Raw genomic sequence first — 16,280 nt, forward strand, 5'->3', positions numbered from 1 at the left:
GGAAGTGACCCTCGGCGCAGGGAGGCCTGGTGAAGGGACCCTCGGCGCAGGGAGGCCTGGGGAAGGGTCTCTCGGTGCAGGGAGGCCTGGGGAAGGGTCTCTCGGTGCAGGGAGGCCTGGGGAAGAGACCTTCGATGCAGGGAGGCCTGGGGAAGGGTCCCTCGGTGCAGGGAGGCCTGGGGAATGGACCCTCGGTGCAGGAGGCCTGGAGAGTGGACCCTTGGTACAGGGAGGGCTGGGGAAGGGTCCCTCGGTGCAGGAAGGCCTGCGGAAGGGTCTCTCGGTGCAGGGAGGCCTGGGGAATGGACACTTGGTACATGGAGAGCTGGGAAAGGATATCTCAGTGCAGGGAGGCCTGGGGAAGGGTCTCTCGGTGCAGGGAGGCCTGGGGAAGGGTCCCTCGGTGCAGGAAGGCCTGCGGAAGGGTCTCTCGGTGCAGGGAGGCCTGGGGAAGGGTCCCTCGGTGCAGGGAGGCCTGGGGAATGGACCCTCGGTGCAGAGAGGAATGGTGAACGGTCCCACGGTGCAGGGAGGCCTGGGGAAGGGTCTCTCGGTGCAGGGAGGCCTGGGGAAGAGACCTTCGATGCAGGGAGGCCTGGGGAAGGGTCCCTCGGTGCCGGGAGGCCTGGGGAAGGGACCCTCGGCGCAGCGAGGCCTGGGGAAGGGACCCTCGGCGCAGGGAGGCCTGGGGAAGGGTCTCTCGTTGCAGGGAGGCCTGGGGAAGGGTCTCTCGGTGCAGGGAGGCCTGGGGAAGGGTCCCTCGGTGCAGGGAGGCCTGGGGAAGGGACCCTCGGTGCAGGAGGCCTGGGGAAGGGTCTCTCAGTGCAGGGAGGCCTGGGGAAAGATTCCTCGGTGAAGGGAGGTCTGGGGAAGGGACCCTCGGTGCAGGGAGGCCTGGGGAAGGACCCTCAGTGCAGGGAGGCCTGGGGAATGGACCCTCGGCACAGGGAGGGCTGGGGAAGGGTATCTCAGTGCAGGGAGGCCTGGGGAATGGACCCTCGGCACAGGGAGGGCTGGGGAAGGGTATCTCAGTGCAGGGAGGCCTGGGGAAGGGTCTCTCGGTGCAGGGAGGCCTGGGGAAGGGTCTCTCGGTGCAGGGAGGCCTGGGGAAGAGACCTTCGATGCAGGGAGGCCTGGGGAAGGGTCCCTCGGTGCAGGGAGGCCTGGGGAATGGACCCTCGGTGCAGGGAGGGCTGGGGAAGGGTCCCTCGGTGCAGGGAGGCCTGGGGAAGGGTCCTTCGGTGCAGGAAGGCCTGCGGAAGGGTCTCTCGGTGCAGGGAGGCCTGGGGAAGGGTCCCTCGGTGCAGGGAGGCCTGGGGAATGGACCCTCGGTGCAGAGAGGCCTGGTGAACGGTCCCTCGGTGCAGGGAGGCCTGGGGAAGGGTCTCTCGGTGCAGGGAGGGCTGGGAAAGGATATCTCAGTGCAGGGAGGCCTGGGGAAGGGTCTCTCGGTGCAGGGAGGCCTGGGGAAGGGTCCCTCGGTGCAGGAAGGCCTGCGGAAGGGTCTCTCGGTGCAGGGAGGCCTGGGGAAGGGTCTCTCGGTGCAGGGAGGCCTGGGGAATGGACCCTCGGTGCAGCGAGGCCTGGTGAACGGTCCCTCGGTGCAGGGAGGCCTGGGGAAGGGTCTCTCGGTGCAGGAAGGCCTGGGGAAAGGTCTTTTGGTGCAGGGAGGCCTGGGGAAGGGTCTCTCGGTGCAGGGAGGCCTGGGGAAGAGACCTTCGATGCAGGGAGGCCTGGGGAAGGGACCCTCGGTGCCGGGAGGCCTGGGGAAGGGACCCTCGGCGCAGCGAGGCCTGGGGAAGGGACCCTCGGCGCAGGGAGGCCTGGGGAAGGGACCCTCGGTGCAGGAGGCCTGGAGAAGGACCCTTGGTGCAGGGAGGCCTGGGGAAGGGTCTCTCTGTGCAGGGAGGCCTGGAGAAGGGTCACTCGATGCAGGGAGGCCTGGGGAAGGGTCCCTCTGGGCAGGGAGGTCTGGGGAAGGGTCCCTCGGTGCAGTGAGGCCTGGGGAAGGGTCTCTCGGTGCAGGGAGGCCTGAGGAAGGGTCCCTCGGTGCAGGGAGGCCTGGGGAAGGGTCTCTCGGTGCAGGGAGGCCTGGGGAAGGGTCTCTCGGTGCAGGGAGGCCTGGGGAAGGGTCCCTCGGTGCAGGAAGGCCTGCGGAAGGGTCTCTCGGTGCAGGGAGGCCTGGGGAAGGGTCTCTCGGTGCAGGGAGGCCTGGGGAAGAGACCTTCGATGCAGGGAGGCCTGGGGAAGGGTCCCTCGGTGCAGGGAGGCCTGGGGAATGGACCCTCGGTGCAGGAGGCCTGGAGAGTGGACCCTTGGTACAGGGAGGCCTGGGGAAGGGTCCCTCGGTGCAGGAAGGCCTGCGGAAGGGTCTCTCGGTGCAGGGAGGCCTGGGGAAGGGTCTCTCGGTGCAGGGAGGCCTGGGGAATGGACCCTCGGTGCAGAGAGGCCTGGTGAACGGTCCCTCGGTGCAGGGAGGCCTGGGGAAGGGTCTCTCGGTGCAGGAAGGCCTGGGGAAAGGTCTTTTGGTGCAGGGAGGCCTGGGGAAGGGTCTCTCGGTGCAGGGAGGCCTGGGGAAGAGACCTTCGATGCAGGGAGGCCTGGGGAAGGGACCCTCGGTGCCGGGAGGCCTGGGGAAGGGACCCTCGGCGCAGCGAGGCCTGGGGAAGGGACCCTCGGCGCAGGGAGGCCTGGGGAAGGGACCCTCGGTGCAGGAGGCCTGGGGAAGGGACCCTCAGTGCAGGAGGCCTGGGGAAGGACCCTTGGTGCAGGGAGGCCTGGGGAAGGGTCTCTCTGTGCAGGGAGGCCTGGAGAAGGGTCACTCGATGCAGGGAGGCCTGGGGAAGGGTCCCTCTGGGCAGGGAGGCCTGGGGAAGGGTCCCTCGGTGCAGTGAGGCCTGGGGAAGGGTCTCTCGGTGCAGGGAGGCCTGAGGAAGGGTCCCTCGGTGCAGGGAGGCCTGGGGAAGGGTCTCTCGGTGCAGGGAGGCCTGGGGAAGGGTCTCTCGGTGCAGGGAGGCCTGGGGAAGGGTCCCTCGGTGCAGGAAGGCCTGCGGAAGGGTCTCTCGGTGCAGGGAGGCCTGGGGAAGGGTCTCTCGGTGCAGGGAGGCCTGGGGAAGGGTCCCTCGGTGCAGGGAGGCCTGGGGAATGGACCCTCGGTGCAGGCCTGGAGAGTGGACCCTTGGTACAGGGAGGGCTGGGGAAGGGTCCCTCGGTGCAGGAAGGCCTGCGGAAGGGTCTCTCGGTGCAGGGAGGCCTGGGGAAGGGTCTCTCGGTGCAGTGAGGCCTGGGGAAGGGTCACTCGGTGCAGGGAGGCCTGGGGAAGGGTCACTCGGTGCAGGGAGGCCTGGGGAATGGACACTTGGTACATGGAGAGCTGGGAAAGGATATCTCAGTGCAGGGAGGCCTGGGGAAGGGTCTCTCGGTGCAGGGAGGCCTGGGGAAGGGTCCCTCGGTGCAGGAAGGCCTGCGGAAGGGTCTCTCGGTGCAGGGAGGCCTGGGGAAGGGTCCCTCGGTGCAGGGAGGCCTGGGGAATGGACCCTCGGTGCAGAGAGGCCTGGTGAACGGTCCCACGGTGCAGGGAGGCCTGGGGAAGGGTCTCTCGGTGCAGGGAGGCCTGGGGAAGAGACCTTCGATGCAGGGAGGCCTGGGGAAGGGTCCCTCGGTGCCGGGAGGCCTGGGGAAGGGACCCTCGGCGCAGGAGGCCTGGGGAAGGGTCTCTCAGTGCAGGGAGGCCTGGGGAAAGATTCCTCGGTGAAGGGAGGTCTGGGGAAGGGACCCTCGGTGCAGGGAGGCCTGGGGAAGGACCCTCAGTGCAGGGAGGCCTGGGGAATGGACCCTCGGCACAGGGAGGGCTGGGGAAGGGTATCTCAGTGCAGGGAGGCCTGGGGAATGGACCCTCGGCACAGGGAGGGCTGGGGAAGGGTATCTCAGTGCAGGGAGGCCTGGGGAAGGGTCTCTCGGTGCAGGGAGGCCTGGGGAAGGGTCTCTCGGTGCAGGGAGGCCTGGGGAAGAGACCTTCGATGCAGGGAGGCCTGGGGAAGGGTCCCTCGGTGCAGGGAGGCCTGGGGAATGGACCCTCGGTGCAGGGAGGGCTGGGGAAGGGTCCCTCGGTGCAGGGAGGCCTGGGGAAGGGTCCTTCGGTGCAGGAAGGCCTGCGGAAGGGTCTCTCGGTGCAGGGAGGCCTGGGGAAGGGTCCCTCGGTGCAGGGAGGCCTGGGGAATGGACCCTCGGTGCAGAGAGGCCTGGTGAACGGTCCCTCGGTGCAGGGAGGCCTGGGGAAGGGTCTCTCGGTGCAGGGAGGGCTGGGAAAGGATATCTCAGTGCAGGGAGGCCTGGGGAAGGGTCTCTCGGTGCAGGGAGGCCTGGGGAAGGGTCCCTCGGTGCAGGAAGGCCTGCGGAAGGGTCTCTCGGTGCAGGGAGGCCTGGGGAAGGGTCTCTCGGTGCAGGGAGGCCTGGGGAATGGACCCTCGGTGCAGAGAGGCCTGGTGAACGGTCCCTCGGTGCAGGGAGGCCTGGGGTAGGGTCTCTCGGTGCAGGAAGGCCTGGGGAAAGGTCTTTTGGTGCAGGGAGGCCTGGGGAAGGGTCTCTCGGTGCAGGGAGGCCTGGGGAAGAGACCTTTGATGCAGGGAGGCCTGGGGAAGGGACCCTCGGTGCCGGGAGGCCTGGGGAAGGGACCCTCGGCGCAGCGAGGCCTGGGGAAGGGACCCTCGGCGCAGGGAGGCCTGGGGAAGGGACCCTCGGTGCAGGAGGCCTGGGGAAGGGACCCTCAGTGCAGGAGGCCTGGGGAAGGACCCTTGGTGCAGGGAGGCCTGGGGAAGGGTCTCTCTGTGCAGGGAGGCCTGGAGAAGGGTCACTCGATGCAGGGAGGCCTGGGGAAGGGTCCCTCTGGGCAGGGAGGCCTGGGGAAGGGTCCCTCGGTGCAGTGAGGCCTGGGGAAGGGTCTCTCGGTGCAGGGAGGCCTGAGGAAGGGTCCCTCGGTGCAGGGAGGCCTGGGGAAGGGTCTCTCGGTGCAGGGAGGCCTGGGGAAGGGTCTCTCGGTGCAGGGAGGCCTGGGGAAGGGTCCCTCGGTGCAGGAAGGCCTGCGGAAGGGTCTCTCGGTGCAGGGAGGCCTGGGGAAGGGTCTCTCGGTGCAGGGAGGACTGGGGAAGGGTCCCTCGGTGCAGGGAGGCCTGCGGAAGGGTCTCTCGGTGCAGGGAGGCCTGGGGAAGGGTCCCTCGGTGCAGGAGGCCTGGGGAATGGACCCTCGGTACAGGGAGGCCTGGGGAAGGGTCCCTCGGTGCAGGAGGCCTGGGGAATGGACCCTCGGTACAGGGAGGCCTGGGGAAGGGTCCCTCGGTACAGGGAGGCCTGGGGAAGGGTCTCTCGGTGCAGGGAGGCCTGGGGAAGGGTCTCTCGGTGCAGGGAGAGCTGGGGAAGGGTCTCTCAGTGCAGGGAGGCCTGGGGAAGGGTCTCTCGGTGCAGGAAGGCCTGGGGAAAGGTCTTTCGGTGCAGGGAGGCCTGGGGAAGGGTCTCTTGGTGCAGGGAGGCCTGGGGAAGGGTCCCTCGGTGCAGGGAGGCCTGGGGAAGGGTCTCTCGGTGCAGGGAGAGCTGGGGAAGGGTCTCTCAGTGCAGGGAGGCCTGGGGAAGGGTCTCTCGGTGCAGGAAGGCCTGGGGAAAGGTCTTTCGGTGCAGGGAGGCCTGGGGAAGGGTCCCTCGGTGCAGGGAGGCCTGGGGAAGGGTCTCTTGGTGCAGGGAGGCCTGGGGAATGGACCCTCGGTACAGGGAGGGCTGGGCAAGGGTATCTCAGTGCAGGGAGGCCTGGGGAAGGGTCTCTCGGTGCAGGGAGGCCTGGGGAAGGGTCCCTCGGTGCAGGGAGGCCTGGGGAATGGACCCTCGGTGCAGGGAGGCCTGGGGAATGGACCCTCGGTGCAGGGAGGCCTGGGGAAGAGACCTTTGATGCAGGGGGGCCTGGGGAAGTGACCCTCGGCGCAGGGAGGCCTGGGGAAGGGACCCTCAGCGCAGGGAGGCCTGGGGAAGGGACCCTCGGCGCAGGGAGGCCTGGGGAAGGGTCCCTCGGTGCAGGGAGGCCTGGGGAAGGGTCCCTCGGTGCAGGGAGGCCTGGGGAAGGGTCCCTCGGTGCAGGCTGGCCTGGGGAAGGGTCTCTCGGTGCAGGGAGGCCTGGGGAAGGGTCTCTCGGTGCAGGGAGGCCTGGGGAAGGGTCTCTCGGTGCAGGCTGGCCTGGGGAAGGGTCTCTCGGTGCAGGGAGGCCTGGGGAAGGGTCTCTCGGTGCAGTGAGGCCTGGGGAAGGGTCCCTCGGTGCAGGGAGGCCTGGGGAATGGACCCTCGGTGCAGAGAGGCTTGGTGAACGGTCCCTCGGTGCAGGGAGGCCTGGGGAAGAGACCTTCGATGCAGGGAGGCCTGGTGAACGGTCCCTCGGTGCAGGGAGGCCTGGGGAAGGGTCCCTCGGTGCCGGGAGGCCTGGGGAAGAGACCTTCGATGCAGGGAGGCCTGGTGAACGGTCCCTCGGTGCAGGGAGGCCTGGGGAAGAGACCTTCGATGCAGGGAGGCCTGGGGAAGGGACCCTCGGCGCAGGGAGGCCTGGGGAAGGGACCCTCGGCGCAGGGAGGCCTGGGGAAGGGTCTCTCGTTGCAGGGAGGCCTGGGGAAGGGTCTCTCGGTGCAGGGAGGCCTGGGGAAGGGTCCCTCGGTGCAGGGAGGCCTGGGGAAGGGACCCTCGGTGCAGGAGGCCTGGGGAAGGGACCCTCAGTGCAGGAGGCCTGGGGAAGGGACCCTCAGTGCAGGGAGGCCTGGGGAAGGGACCCTCAGTGCAGGAGGCCTGGGGAAGGGTCCCTCAGTGCAGGAGGCCTGGGGAAAGATTCCTCGGTGAAGGGAGGCCTGGGGAAGGGACCCTCGGTGCAGGGAGGCCTGGGGAAGGGACCCTCAGTGCAGGAGGCCTGGGGAAGGGTCCCTCAGTGCAGGAGGCCTGGGGAAAGATTCCTCGGTGAAGGGAGGTCTGGGGAAGGGTCCCTCGGTGCAGGGAGGCCTGGGGAAGGGTCACTCGATGCAGGGAGGCCTGGGGAAGGGTCTCTCGGTGCAGGGAGGCCTGGGGAAGGGTCTCTCAGTGCAGGGAGGCCTGGGGAAGGGTCCCTCGGTGCAGTGAGGCCTGGGGAAGGGTCTCTCAGTGCAGGGAGGCCTGAGGAAGGGTCTCTCGGTGCAGGGAGGCCTGGGGAAGGGACCCTCGGTGCAGGGAGGCCTGAGGAAGGGTCTCTCAGAGCAGGGAGGCCTGGGGAAGGGTCTCTCAGTGCAGGGAGGCCTGGGGAAGGGTCCCTCGGTGCAGGGAGGCCTGAGGAAGGGTCTCTCAGTGCAGGGAGGCCTGGGGAAGGGTCTCTCGGTGCAGGGAGGCCTGGGGAATGGACCCTCGGTGCAGAGAGGCCTGGGGAAGGGACCCTCGGCGCAGGGAGTCCTGGGGAAGGGTCTCTCGTTGCAGGGAGGCCTGGGGAAGGGTCTCTCGGTGCAGGGAGGCCTGGGGAAGGGTCCCTCGGTGCAGGGAGGCCTGGGGAAGAGACCTTCGATGCAGGGAGGCCTGGGGAAGGGTCCCTCGGTGCAGGGAGGCCTGGGGAAGGGACCCTCGGCGCAGGGAGTCCTGGGGAAGGGTCTCTCGTTGCAGGGAGGCCTGGGGAAGGGTCTCTCGGTGCAGGGAGGCCTGGGGAAGGGTCCCTCGGTGCTGGAGGCCTGGGGAAAGGTTCCTCGGTGAAGGGAGGTCTGGGGAAGGACCCTCGGTGCAGGGAGGCCTGGGGAAGGGCCCTCAGTACAGGGAGGCCTGGGGAAGGGTCTCTCGTTGCAGGGAGGCCTGGGGAAGGGTCTCTCGGTGCAGGGAGGCCTGGGGAAGGGACCCTCAGTGCTGGAGGCCTGGGGAAAGATTCCTCGGTGAAGGGAGGTCTGGGGAAGGACCCTCGGTGCAGGGAGGCCTGGGGAAGGGCCCTCAGTACAGGGAGGCCTGGGGAAGGGTCTCTCTGTGCAGGGACGCCTGGGGAAGGGTCACTCGATGCAGGGAGGCGTAGGGAAGGACCTCTCAGTGCAGGGAGGCCTAGGGAAGGGTCCCTCTGGGCAGGGAGGCCTGGGGAAGGGCCCTCAGTACAGGGAGGCCTGGGGAAGGGTCTCTCTGTGCAGGGAGGCCTGGGGAAGGGTCCCTCGGTGCAGTGAGGCCTGGGGAAGGGTCTCTCAGTGCAGGGAGGCCTGAGGAAGGGTCTCTCGGTGCAGGGAGGCCTGGGGAAGGGTCCCTCGGTGCAGGGTGGCCTGGGGAATGGACCCTCGGTGCAGGGAGGCCTGGGGAATGGACACTCGGTACATGGAGAGCTGGGAAAGGATATCTCAGTGCAGGGAGGGCTGGGGAAGGGTCTCTCGGTGCAGGAAGGCCTGCGGAAGGGTCTCTCGGTGCAGGGAGGCCTGGGGAAGGGTCCCTCGGTGCAGGGAGGCCTGGGGAAGAGACCTTCGATGCAGGGAGGCCTGGGGAAGGGTCCCTCGGTGCAGGGAGGCCTGGGGAAGGGTCTCTCAGTGCAGGGAGGCCTGGGGAAGGGTCTCTCGTTGCAGGGAGGCCTGGGGAAGGGTCTCTCAGTGCAGGGAGGCCTGGGGAAAGATTCCTCGGTGAAGGGAGGTCTGGGGAAGGGACCCTCGGTGCAGGGAGGCCTGGGGAATGGACCCTCGGCACAGGGAGGGCTGGGGAAGGGTATCTCAGTGCAGGGAGGCCTGGGGAAGGGTCTCTCGGTGCAGGGAGGCCTGGGGAAGGGTCTCTCGGTGCAGGGAGGCCTGGGGTAGGGTCCCTCGGTGCAGGAAGGCCTGCGGAAGGGTCTCTCGGTGCAGGGAGCCCTGGGGAAGGGTCTCTCGGTGCAGGGAGCCCTGGGGAAGGGTCTCTCGGTGCAGGGAGGCCTGGGGAAGGGTCCCTCGGTGCAGGGAGGCGTGGGGAATGGACCCATGGTTCAGAGAGGCCTGGGGAACGGTCCCTCGGTGCAGGGAGGCCTGGGGAAGGGTCTCTCGGTGCAGGGAGGCCTGGGGAAGAGACCTTCGATGCAGGGAGGCCTGGGGAAGGGTCTCTCGGTGCAGGGAGGCCTGGGGAAGAGACCTTCGGTGCAGGGAGGCCTGGGGAATGGACCCTCGGTGCAGGAGGCCTGGGGAGTGGACCCTTGGTACAGGGAGGGCTGGGGAAGGGTCCCTCGGTGCAGGGAGGCCTGGGGAAGGGTCTCTCGGTGCAGGCTGGCCTGGGGAAGGGTCTCTCGGTGCAGGGAGGCCTGGGGAAGGGTCTCTCGGTGCAGTGAGGCCTGGGGAAGGGTCACTCGGTGCAGGGAGGCCTGGGGAAGGGTCCCTCGGTGCCGGGAGGCCTGGGGAAGGGACCCTCGGTGCAGGGAGGCCTGGGGAATGGACACTTGGTACATGGAGAGCTGCGAAAGGATATCTCAGTGCAGGGAGGCCTGGGGAAGGGTCTCTCGGTGCAGGAAGGCCTGGGGAAGGGTCTCTCGGTGCAGGGAGGCCTGCGGAAGGGTCTCTCGGTGCAGGGAGGCCTGGGGAAGGGTCCCTCGGTGCAGGGAGGCCTGGGGAATGGACCCTCGGTGCAGAGAGGCCTGGTGAACGGTCCCTCGGTGCAGGGAGGCCTGGGGAAGGGTCTCTCGGTGCAGGGAGGCCTGGGGAAGAGACCTTCGATGCAGGGAGGCCTGGGGAAGGGTCCCTCGGTGCCGGGAGGCCTGGGGAAGGGACCCTCGGCGCAGCGAGGCCTGGGGAAGGGACCCTCGGCGCAGGGAGGCCTGGGGAAGGGTCTCTCGTTGCAGGGAGGCCTGGGGAAGGGTCTCTCTGTGCAGGGAGGCCTGGGGAAGGGTCTCTCGGTGCAGGGAGGCCTGGGGAAGGGTCTCTCTGTGCAGGGAGGCCTGGGGAAGGGTCACTCGATGCAGGGAGGCCTGGGGAAGGGTCCCTCTGGGCAGGGAGGCCTGGGGAAGGGTCCCTCGGTGCAGTGAGGCCTGGGGAAGGGTCTCTCGGTGCAGGGAGGCCTGAGGAAGGGTCTCTCGGTGCAGGGAGGCCTGGGGAAGGGTCCCTCGGTGCAGGGTGGCCTGGGGAATGGACCCTCGGTGCAGGGAGGCCTGGGGAAGGGTCTCTCGGTGCAGGAAGGCCTGGGGAAAGGTCGTTCGGTGCAGGGAGGCCTGGGGAAGGGTCTCTTGGTGCAGGGAGGCCTGGGGAAGGGTCCCTCGGTGCAGGGAGGCCTGGGGAATGGACCCTCGGTGCAGGGAGGCCTGGGGAAGGGTCTCTCGGTGCAGGGAGGCCTGGGGAAGGGTCCCTCGGTGCAGGAAGGCCTGGGGAAGGGTCCCTCGGTGCAGGGAGAGCTGGGGAAGGGTCTCTCAGTGCAGGGAGGCCTGGGGAAGGGTCTCTCGGTGCAGGAAGGCCTGGGGAAAGGTCTTTCGGTGCAGGGAGGCCTGGGGAAGGGTCTCTTGGTGCAGGGAGGCCTGGGGAAGGGTCCCTCGGTGCAGGGAGGCCTGGGGAATGGACCCTCGGTACAGGGAGGCCTGCGGAAGGGTCTCTCGGTGCAGGGAGGCCTGGGGAAGGGTCTCTCGGTGCAGGGAGGCCTGGGGAAGGGTCCCCCGGTGCAGGGAGGCCTGGGGAATGGACCCATGGTTCAGAGAGGCCTGGGGAACGGTCCCTCGGTGCAGGGAGGCCTGGGGAAGAGACCTTTGATGCAGGGGGGCCTGGGGAAGTGACCCTCGGCGCAGGGAGGCCTGGGGAAGGGACCCTCGGCGCAGGGAGGCCTGGGGAAGGGTCTCTCGGTGCAGGGAGGCCTGGGGAAGGGTCTCTCGGTGCAGGGAGGCCTGGGGAAGAGACCTTCGATGCAGGGAGGCCTGGGGAAGGGTCCCTCGGTGCAGGGAGGCCTGGGGAATGGACCCTCGGTGCAGGAGGCCTGGAGAGTGGACCCTTGGTACAGGGAGGGCTGGGGAAGGGTCCCTCGGTGCAGGAAGGCCTGCGGAAGGGTCTCTCGGTGCAGGGAGGCCTGGGGAAGGGTCTCTCGGTGCAGTGAGGCCTGGGGAAGGGTCACTCGGTGCAGGGAGGCCTGGGGAAGGGTCACTCGGTGCAGGGAGGCCTGGGGAATGGACACTTGGTACATGGAGAGCCGGGAAAGGATATCTCAGTGCAGGGAGGCCTGGGGAAGGGTCTCTCGGTGCAGGGAGGCCTGGGGAAGGGTCCCTCGGTGCAGGAAGGCCTGCGGAAGGGTCTCTCGGTGCAGGGAGGCCTGGGGAAGGGTCCCTCGGTGCAGGGAGGCCTGGGGAATGGACCCTCGGTGCAGAGAGGCCTGGTGAACGGTCCCACGGTGCAGGGAGGCCTGGGGAAGGGTCTCTCGGTGCAGGGAGGCCTGGGGAAGAGACCTTCGATGCAGGGAGGCCTGGGGAAGGGTCCCTCGGTGCCGGGAGGCCTGGGGAAGGGACCCTCGGCGCAGCGAGGCCTGGGGAAGGGACCCTCGGCGCAGCGAGGCCTGGGGAAGGGACCCTCGGCGCAGGGAGGCCTGGGGAAGGGTCTCTCGTTGCAGGGAGGCCTGGGGAAGGGTCTCTCGGTGCAGGGAGGCCTGGGGAAGGGTCCCTCGGTGCAGGGAGGCCTGGGGAAGGGACCCTCGGTGCAGGAGGCCTGGGGAAGGGACCCTCAGTGCAGGAGGCCTGGGGAAAGATTCCTCGGTGAAGGGAGGTCTGGGGAAGGGACCCTCGGTGCAGGGAGGTCTGGGGAAGGGACCCTCGGTGCAGGGAGGCCTGGGGAAGGACCTCTCAGTGCAGGGAGGCCTGGGGAAGGGCCCTCAGTACAGGGAGGCCTGGGGAAGGGTCTCTCTGTGCAGGGAGGCCTGGGGAAGGGTCCCTCTGGGCAGGGAGGACTGGGGAAGGGTCCCTCGGTGCAGTGAGGCCTGGGGAAGGGTCTCTCAGTGCAGGGAGGCCTGAGGAAGGGTCTCTCGGTGCAGGGAGGCCTGGGGAAGGGTCCCTCGGTGCAGGGTGGCCTGGGGAATGGACCCTCGGTGCAGGGAGGCCTGGGGAAGGGTCTCTCGGTGCAGGAAGGCCTGGGGAAAGGTCGTTCGGTGCAGGGAGGCCTGGGGAAGGGTCTCTCAGTGCAGGGAGGCCTGGGGAATGGACCCTCGGTGCAGGGAGGCCTGGGGAATGGACCCTCGGTACAGGGAGGGCTGGGGAAGGGTATCTCAGTGCAGGGAGGCCTGGGGAAGGGTCTCTCGGTGCAGGGAGGCCTGGGGAAGGGTCCCTCGGTGCAGGAAGGCCTGCGGAAGGGTCTCTTGGTGCAGGGAGGCCTGGGGAAGGGTCTCTCGGTGCAGGGAAGCCTGGGGAATGGACCCATGGTTCAGAGAGGCCTGGGGAACGGTCCCTCGGTGCAGGGAGGCCTGGGGAAGGGTCTCTCGGTGCAGGGAGGCCTGGGGAAGAGACCTTTGATGCAGGGGGGCCTGGGGAAGTGACCCTCGGCGCAGGGAGGCCTGGGGAAGGGACCCTCGGCGCAGGGAGGCCTGGGGAAGGGTCTCTCGGTGCAGGGAGGCCTGGGGAAGAGACCTTCGATGCAGGGAGGCCTGGGGAAGGGTCCCTCGGTGCAGGGAGGCCTGGGGAATGGACCCTCGGTGCAGGAGGCCTGGAGAGTGGACCCTTGGTACAGGGAGGGCTGGGGAAGGGACCCTCGGCGCAGGGAGGCCTGGGGAAGGGTCTCTCGTTGCAGGGAGGCCTGGGGAAAGGTCTCTCAGTGCAGGGAGGCCTGGGGAAGGGTCCCTCGGTGCAGGGAGGACTGGGGAAGGGACCCTCAGTGCAGGAGGCCTGGGGAAGGGACCCTCAGTGCAGGAGGCCTGGGGGAAGGTTCCTCGGTGAAGGGAGGTCTGGGGACAGGACCTTCGGTGCAGTGAGGCCTGGGGAGGGTCCCTCGGTGCAGGGAGGCCTGTGGAAGGGTCCCACAAACGGGAACCAGACAGAACGGCATTTGTGGGGTCTCCAAGGGGATTGGAGGCCCCCAGCTGCATGCCCTTTGGGCAGGATGTTCCCCTGGCACTGCTGCTGCCACCTGGCACTGACAAGGTGCCCAGGTGGTGCTGGCAGGGACGGTGCCAGGTTGGTGTCAAGTTGGTATTTTTTGTGCGCGCGCAATCGGGCTGGGGTTGGCTGCTGTGGATATTGGGGGTTGCACGGGGAGGGGGGGCGGAGGGGAACCTCCCATGATGTGTTCGAGTTGGGTGGAGGTTGGAGATTTTTTCTGTGGGCCTGGGAGATCGGGACACTGTTTAAAAATAGCGTCCCGATCTCTTGCTAAAACAGGGAGATCCGGTGAGCAGAGCTCCCCGCTGTAAAAAACGGGCCAGTGTGCGGCCTCAGCCCCGCTTCCCGTTTTGGTCCCTTATTCAAAGTGAGTCACGTTGAACAGCCACCTGTTTCTTTGCATTGCGTGTGCCTGGAAACACGGAGCTTCCTTTGGGAAGATCGTACCCATTGTTTTGCTGAGAGGCATGAATTGCCTCCTTAAATGTCTGCTACTGCTTGTTAACTGTCTTTCCTGCTAATCTATCCTCCTAGTCCATTCTAGCTAATTCCTCATTTCATTGTAATTCCCTTTAAGTTAAACACAATTGTTTCCAACCCAGGATTCTCAAACTGAATATTAAATTTGATCATATTATGATCACTACTTCCTAGGGGATCTTTTACTCTGAGGTTATTTATTGAACCTCATTACCCTTTACCAGATCGAAGATAACCTGTCCCCTGGTTGGCTCCATGACATATTGAGGCAGCACGGTAGCACAGTGATTAGCACTGCTGCTTCACAGCTCCAGGGTCCCAGGTTCAATTCCCGGCTTGGGTCACTGTCTGTTCGGAGTCTGCATGTTCTCCCTGTGTCTGCGTGGGTTTCCTCCGGGTGCTCCGGTTTCCTCCCACAGTCCAAAGATGTGCGGGTTAGGTGGATTGGCCATGCTAAATTACCCCTTAGTGTCCAAAAAGGGTAAGTGGGGGTTACTGGGTTACGGGGATAGGGTAGATACGTGGGCTTGAGTAGGGTGCTCTTTGTAAGGGCCGGTGCAGACTTGATGGGCCGAATGGCCTCCTTCTGCACTGTAACTTCTATGATATTGCTCTTGGAAACTATCCCTAATGCACTCTATGAACTTTCCCATAGCTACCCTTTCCAACTTGATTAACATGAAGGTTAAAGTCAGCCATAATTATTGCTCTATTCTTTTTATAAGCTGCTACTATTTGTTGATTTATACCCTTTCCTACATTGTGGCTACTGTTTAGGGGTCCGTCTATACACTACGCCTACCAATGTCTTCTTTCCCTTCCTGTTTTTTACCTCCACCCAAATTGACTCTACATAATCTAAGTGTAGATCGTCTCTCACAACTGTCCTCATTTATTCTCATATAAACAGTGCTCCCCCATCACCTTTTCCTTCTTTCCTGTCTTTCCGAAAGGTTAAAAATCCCTGAATATTCGTGAAGTGGGCGGTACGGTGGCACAGTGGTTAGCACTGCTGCCTCACAGCACCGGGCACCTGGGTTCAATTTTGGCTTGGGTCACTGTCTGTGTGGAGTTTGTTCATGCTCCCCGTGTCTGCATGGGTTTCCTCCCACATCCAAAGGTGTACGGGTTAGGTAGATTGCCCCTTCAGTGTCCAGGGATGTGCAGGTTAGATTAAAGGGTTACGGGTGGGTAGGGAAGGGTGCTTGGGTGAGTGGATATGGGTAGAGTGCTCGTTCGAAGGGTCGGTGCAGACTCAATGGGCTGAATGGCCTCCTTCTGCACTGTAGGAATTCTATGAATTAAGTTCCCAGGTTTGATCTCCTTGTAACCATGTCTCAGTGATGGCTATGAGATCATGGGCAGGATTGTCCAATCCCCCAGCTGGATGTTTCTAGGCAGCGCACCGTTCTCTGGCAGCTGGATTCTCTCTTCCCGCCTCCTGCCACCAGTCGGAGAATTCGGGCCCTCGTGACCCTGACCCGCCAAGTGGTGTTTCAATGTGTCATGAGGAGGTGCGATGATGGGGAGATGCCGGCGTTGGACTGGGGTGGATGCAGTGAGACATCTTACAACACCAGGTTAAAGGCTTATTTGGAATCACAAGCTTGTGGAACATGAGTCACCTGATGAAGGAGCTACGCTCCGAAAGCTAGTGATTCCAAATGAACCCGTTGGACTATAACCTGGGGTTGTAAGACTTCTTACTATGATGAGGTGCAGCTTTGCACCCTGGCCAGCTTGACATTGCTCTACATACTGGGTGACTTTAGCTTCTTTGCTGTGTAGGAAGATGGCCACAATGGAGGCAGCTCCTTTCTGCTGTAGAGAGTCCAGTTCCTTATCCAGGGTGCTCATTTTCTCCATCATCACGTGCTCTGTTACAAAGAAAGACACACACACACAGATAAAAGACAGAGCTATTAGCACATAGAACCTTAGCCCTCACACCTCTCCCACCCTTCACATACTACCAGTCATTATTAATCCCAGTTACTGTGGTCATGCAGTATTTGCACAGTAAGATGCATTGAACAAGTTTTGACCGGAGGTGATGGGGGGCATCAGACGGGATTTGTAAAAAGGAGGCATATGTTGGTGATAAGAGCTACTGGCGATGGCGCTTAGAGCATCTAGGGGCTGGAAGGGATTGTGCGGGGGGCAGGGTGGGGGGGGAGCATAGGGTGTCCCTATATGTGGATAACCTGCGGTTATATAGATCGGACACACTGGAAAGCATAGGGGGTATCGTGGACATTTTGGTGGAATTCGGCCGGTTTTCAGGGTACAAATTAAACATGGGAAAGAGCGAGGTCTTTCCGATTCAGGCGAGGGGCAGGAGAGGAACATAGAACAGTACAGCACAGTACAGGCCCTTCAACCCACGATGTTATGCTGACCATTTATCCAAATCTAAGACCAACCTAACCTACACCCCTTCAATTCACTGCTGTCCATGTGCCTGTCTAAGAGTCGCTTAAATGTCCCTAATGACTGACTCCACCACCTCTGCTGGCAGTGCATTCCACACACCCACCACTCTCTGTGTAAAGAACCGACTCTGACATCTCCCCCATACCTTCCTCCAATCACCTTAAAATTATGTCCCCTCGTGACAGCTATTTCCACCCTGGGGAAAAGTCTCTGGCTATCCACTCTATCCATGCCTCACATCACCTTGTACACCTCTATCAAGTCACCTCTCTGCCTTCTTCGCTCCAGTGAGAAAAGCCCGAGCTCCCTCAACCTTTCTTCAGCTGGATGCTGCCCTCCATTCCAGGCAGCATCCAGC

The 16,280-nt window shown here is 64.9% G+C and overlaps 1 protein-coding gene across 1 annotated transcript in view; it reads right to left on the reverse strand.

Annotated features, from left to right (window-relative positions):
- The window catches only part of LOC140399416 (synaptonemal complex central element protein 1-like), a 251,149-nt gene that overhangs the window by 179,038 nt on the left and 55,831 nt on the right, over positions 1 to 16,280 (reverse strand). Inside the window, exon 7 of the mRNA XM_072488994.1 lies at positions 15,249 to 15,366. Within this exon, the coding sequence (XP_072345095.1) occupies positions 15,249 to 15,366 (118 nt within the window). The remainder of the gene's footprint in view (positions 1 to 15,248; positions 15,367 to 16,280) is intronic.

This window comes from Scyliorhinus torazame, chromosome 22 (assembly GCF_047496885.1).
Source record: "Scyliorhinus torazame isolate Kashiwa2021f chromosome 22, sScyTor2.1, whole genome shotgun sequence".
NCBI classification, from domain to species: domain Eukaryota; kingdom Metazoa; phylum Chordata; class Chondrichthyes; order Carcharhiniformes; family Scyliorhinidae; genus Scyliorhinus; species Scyliorhinus torazame.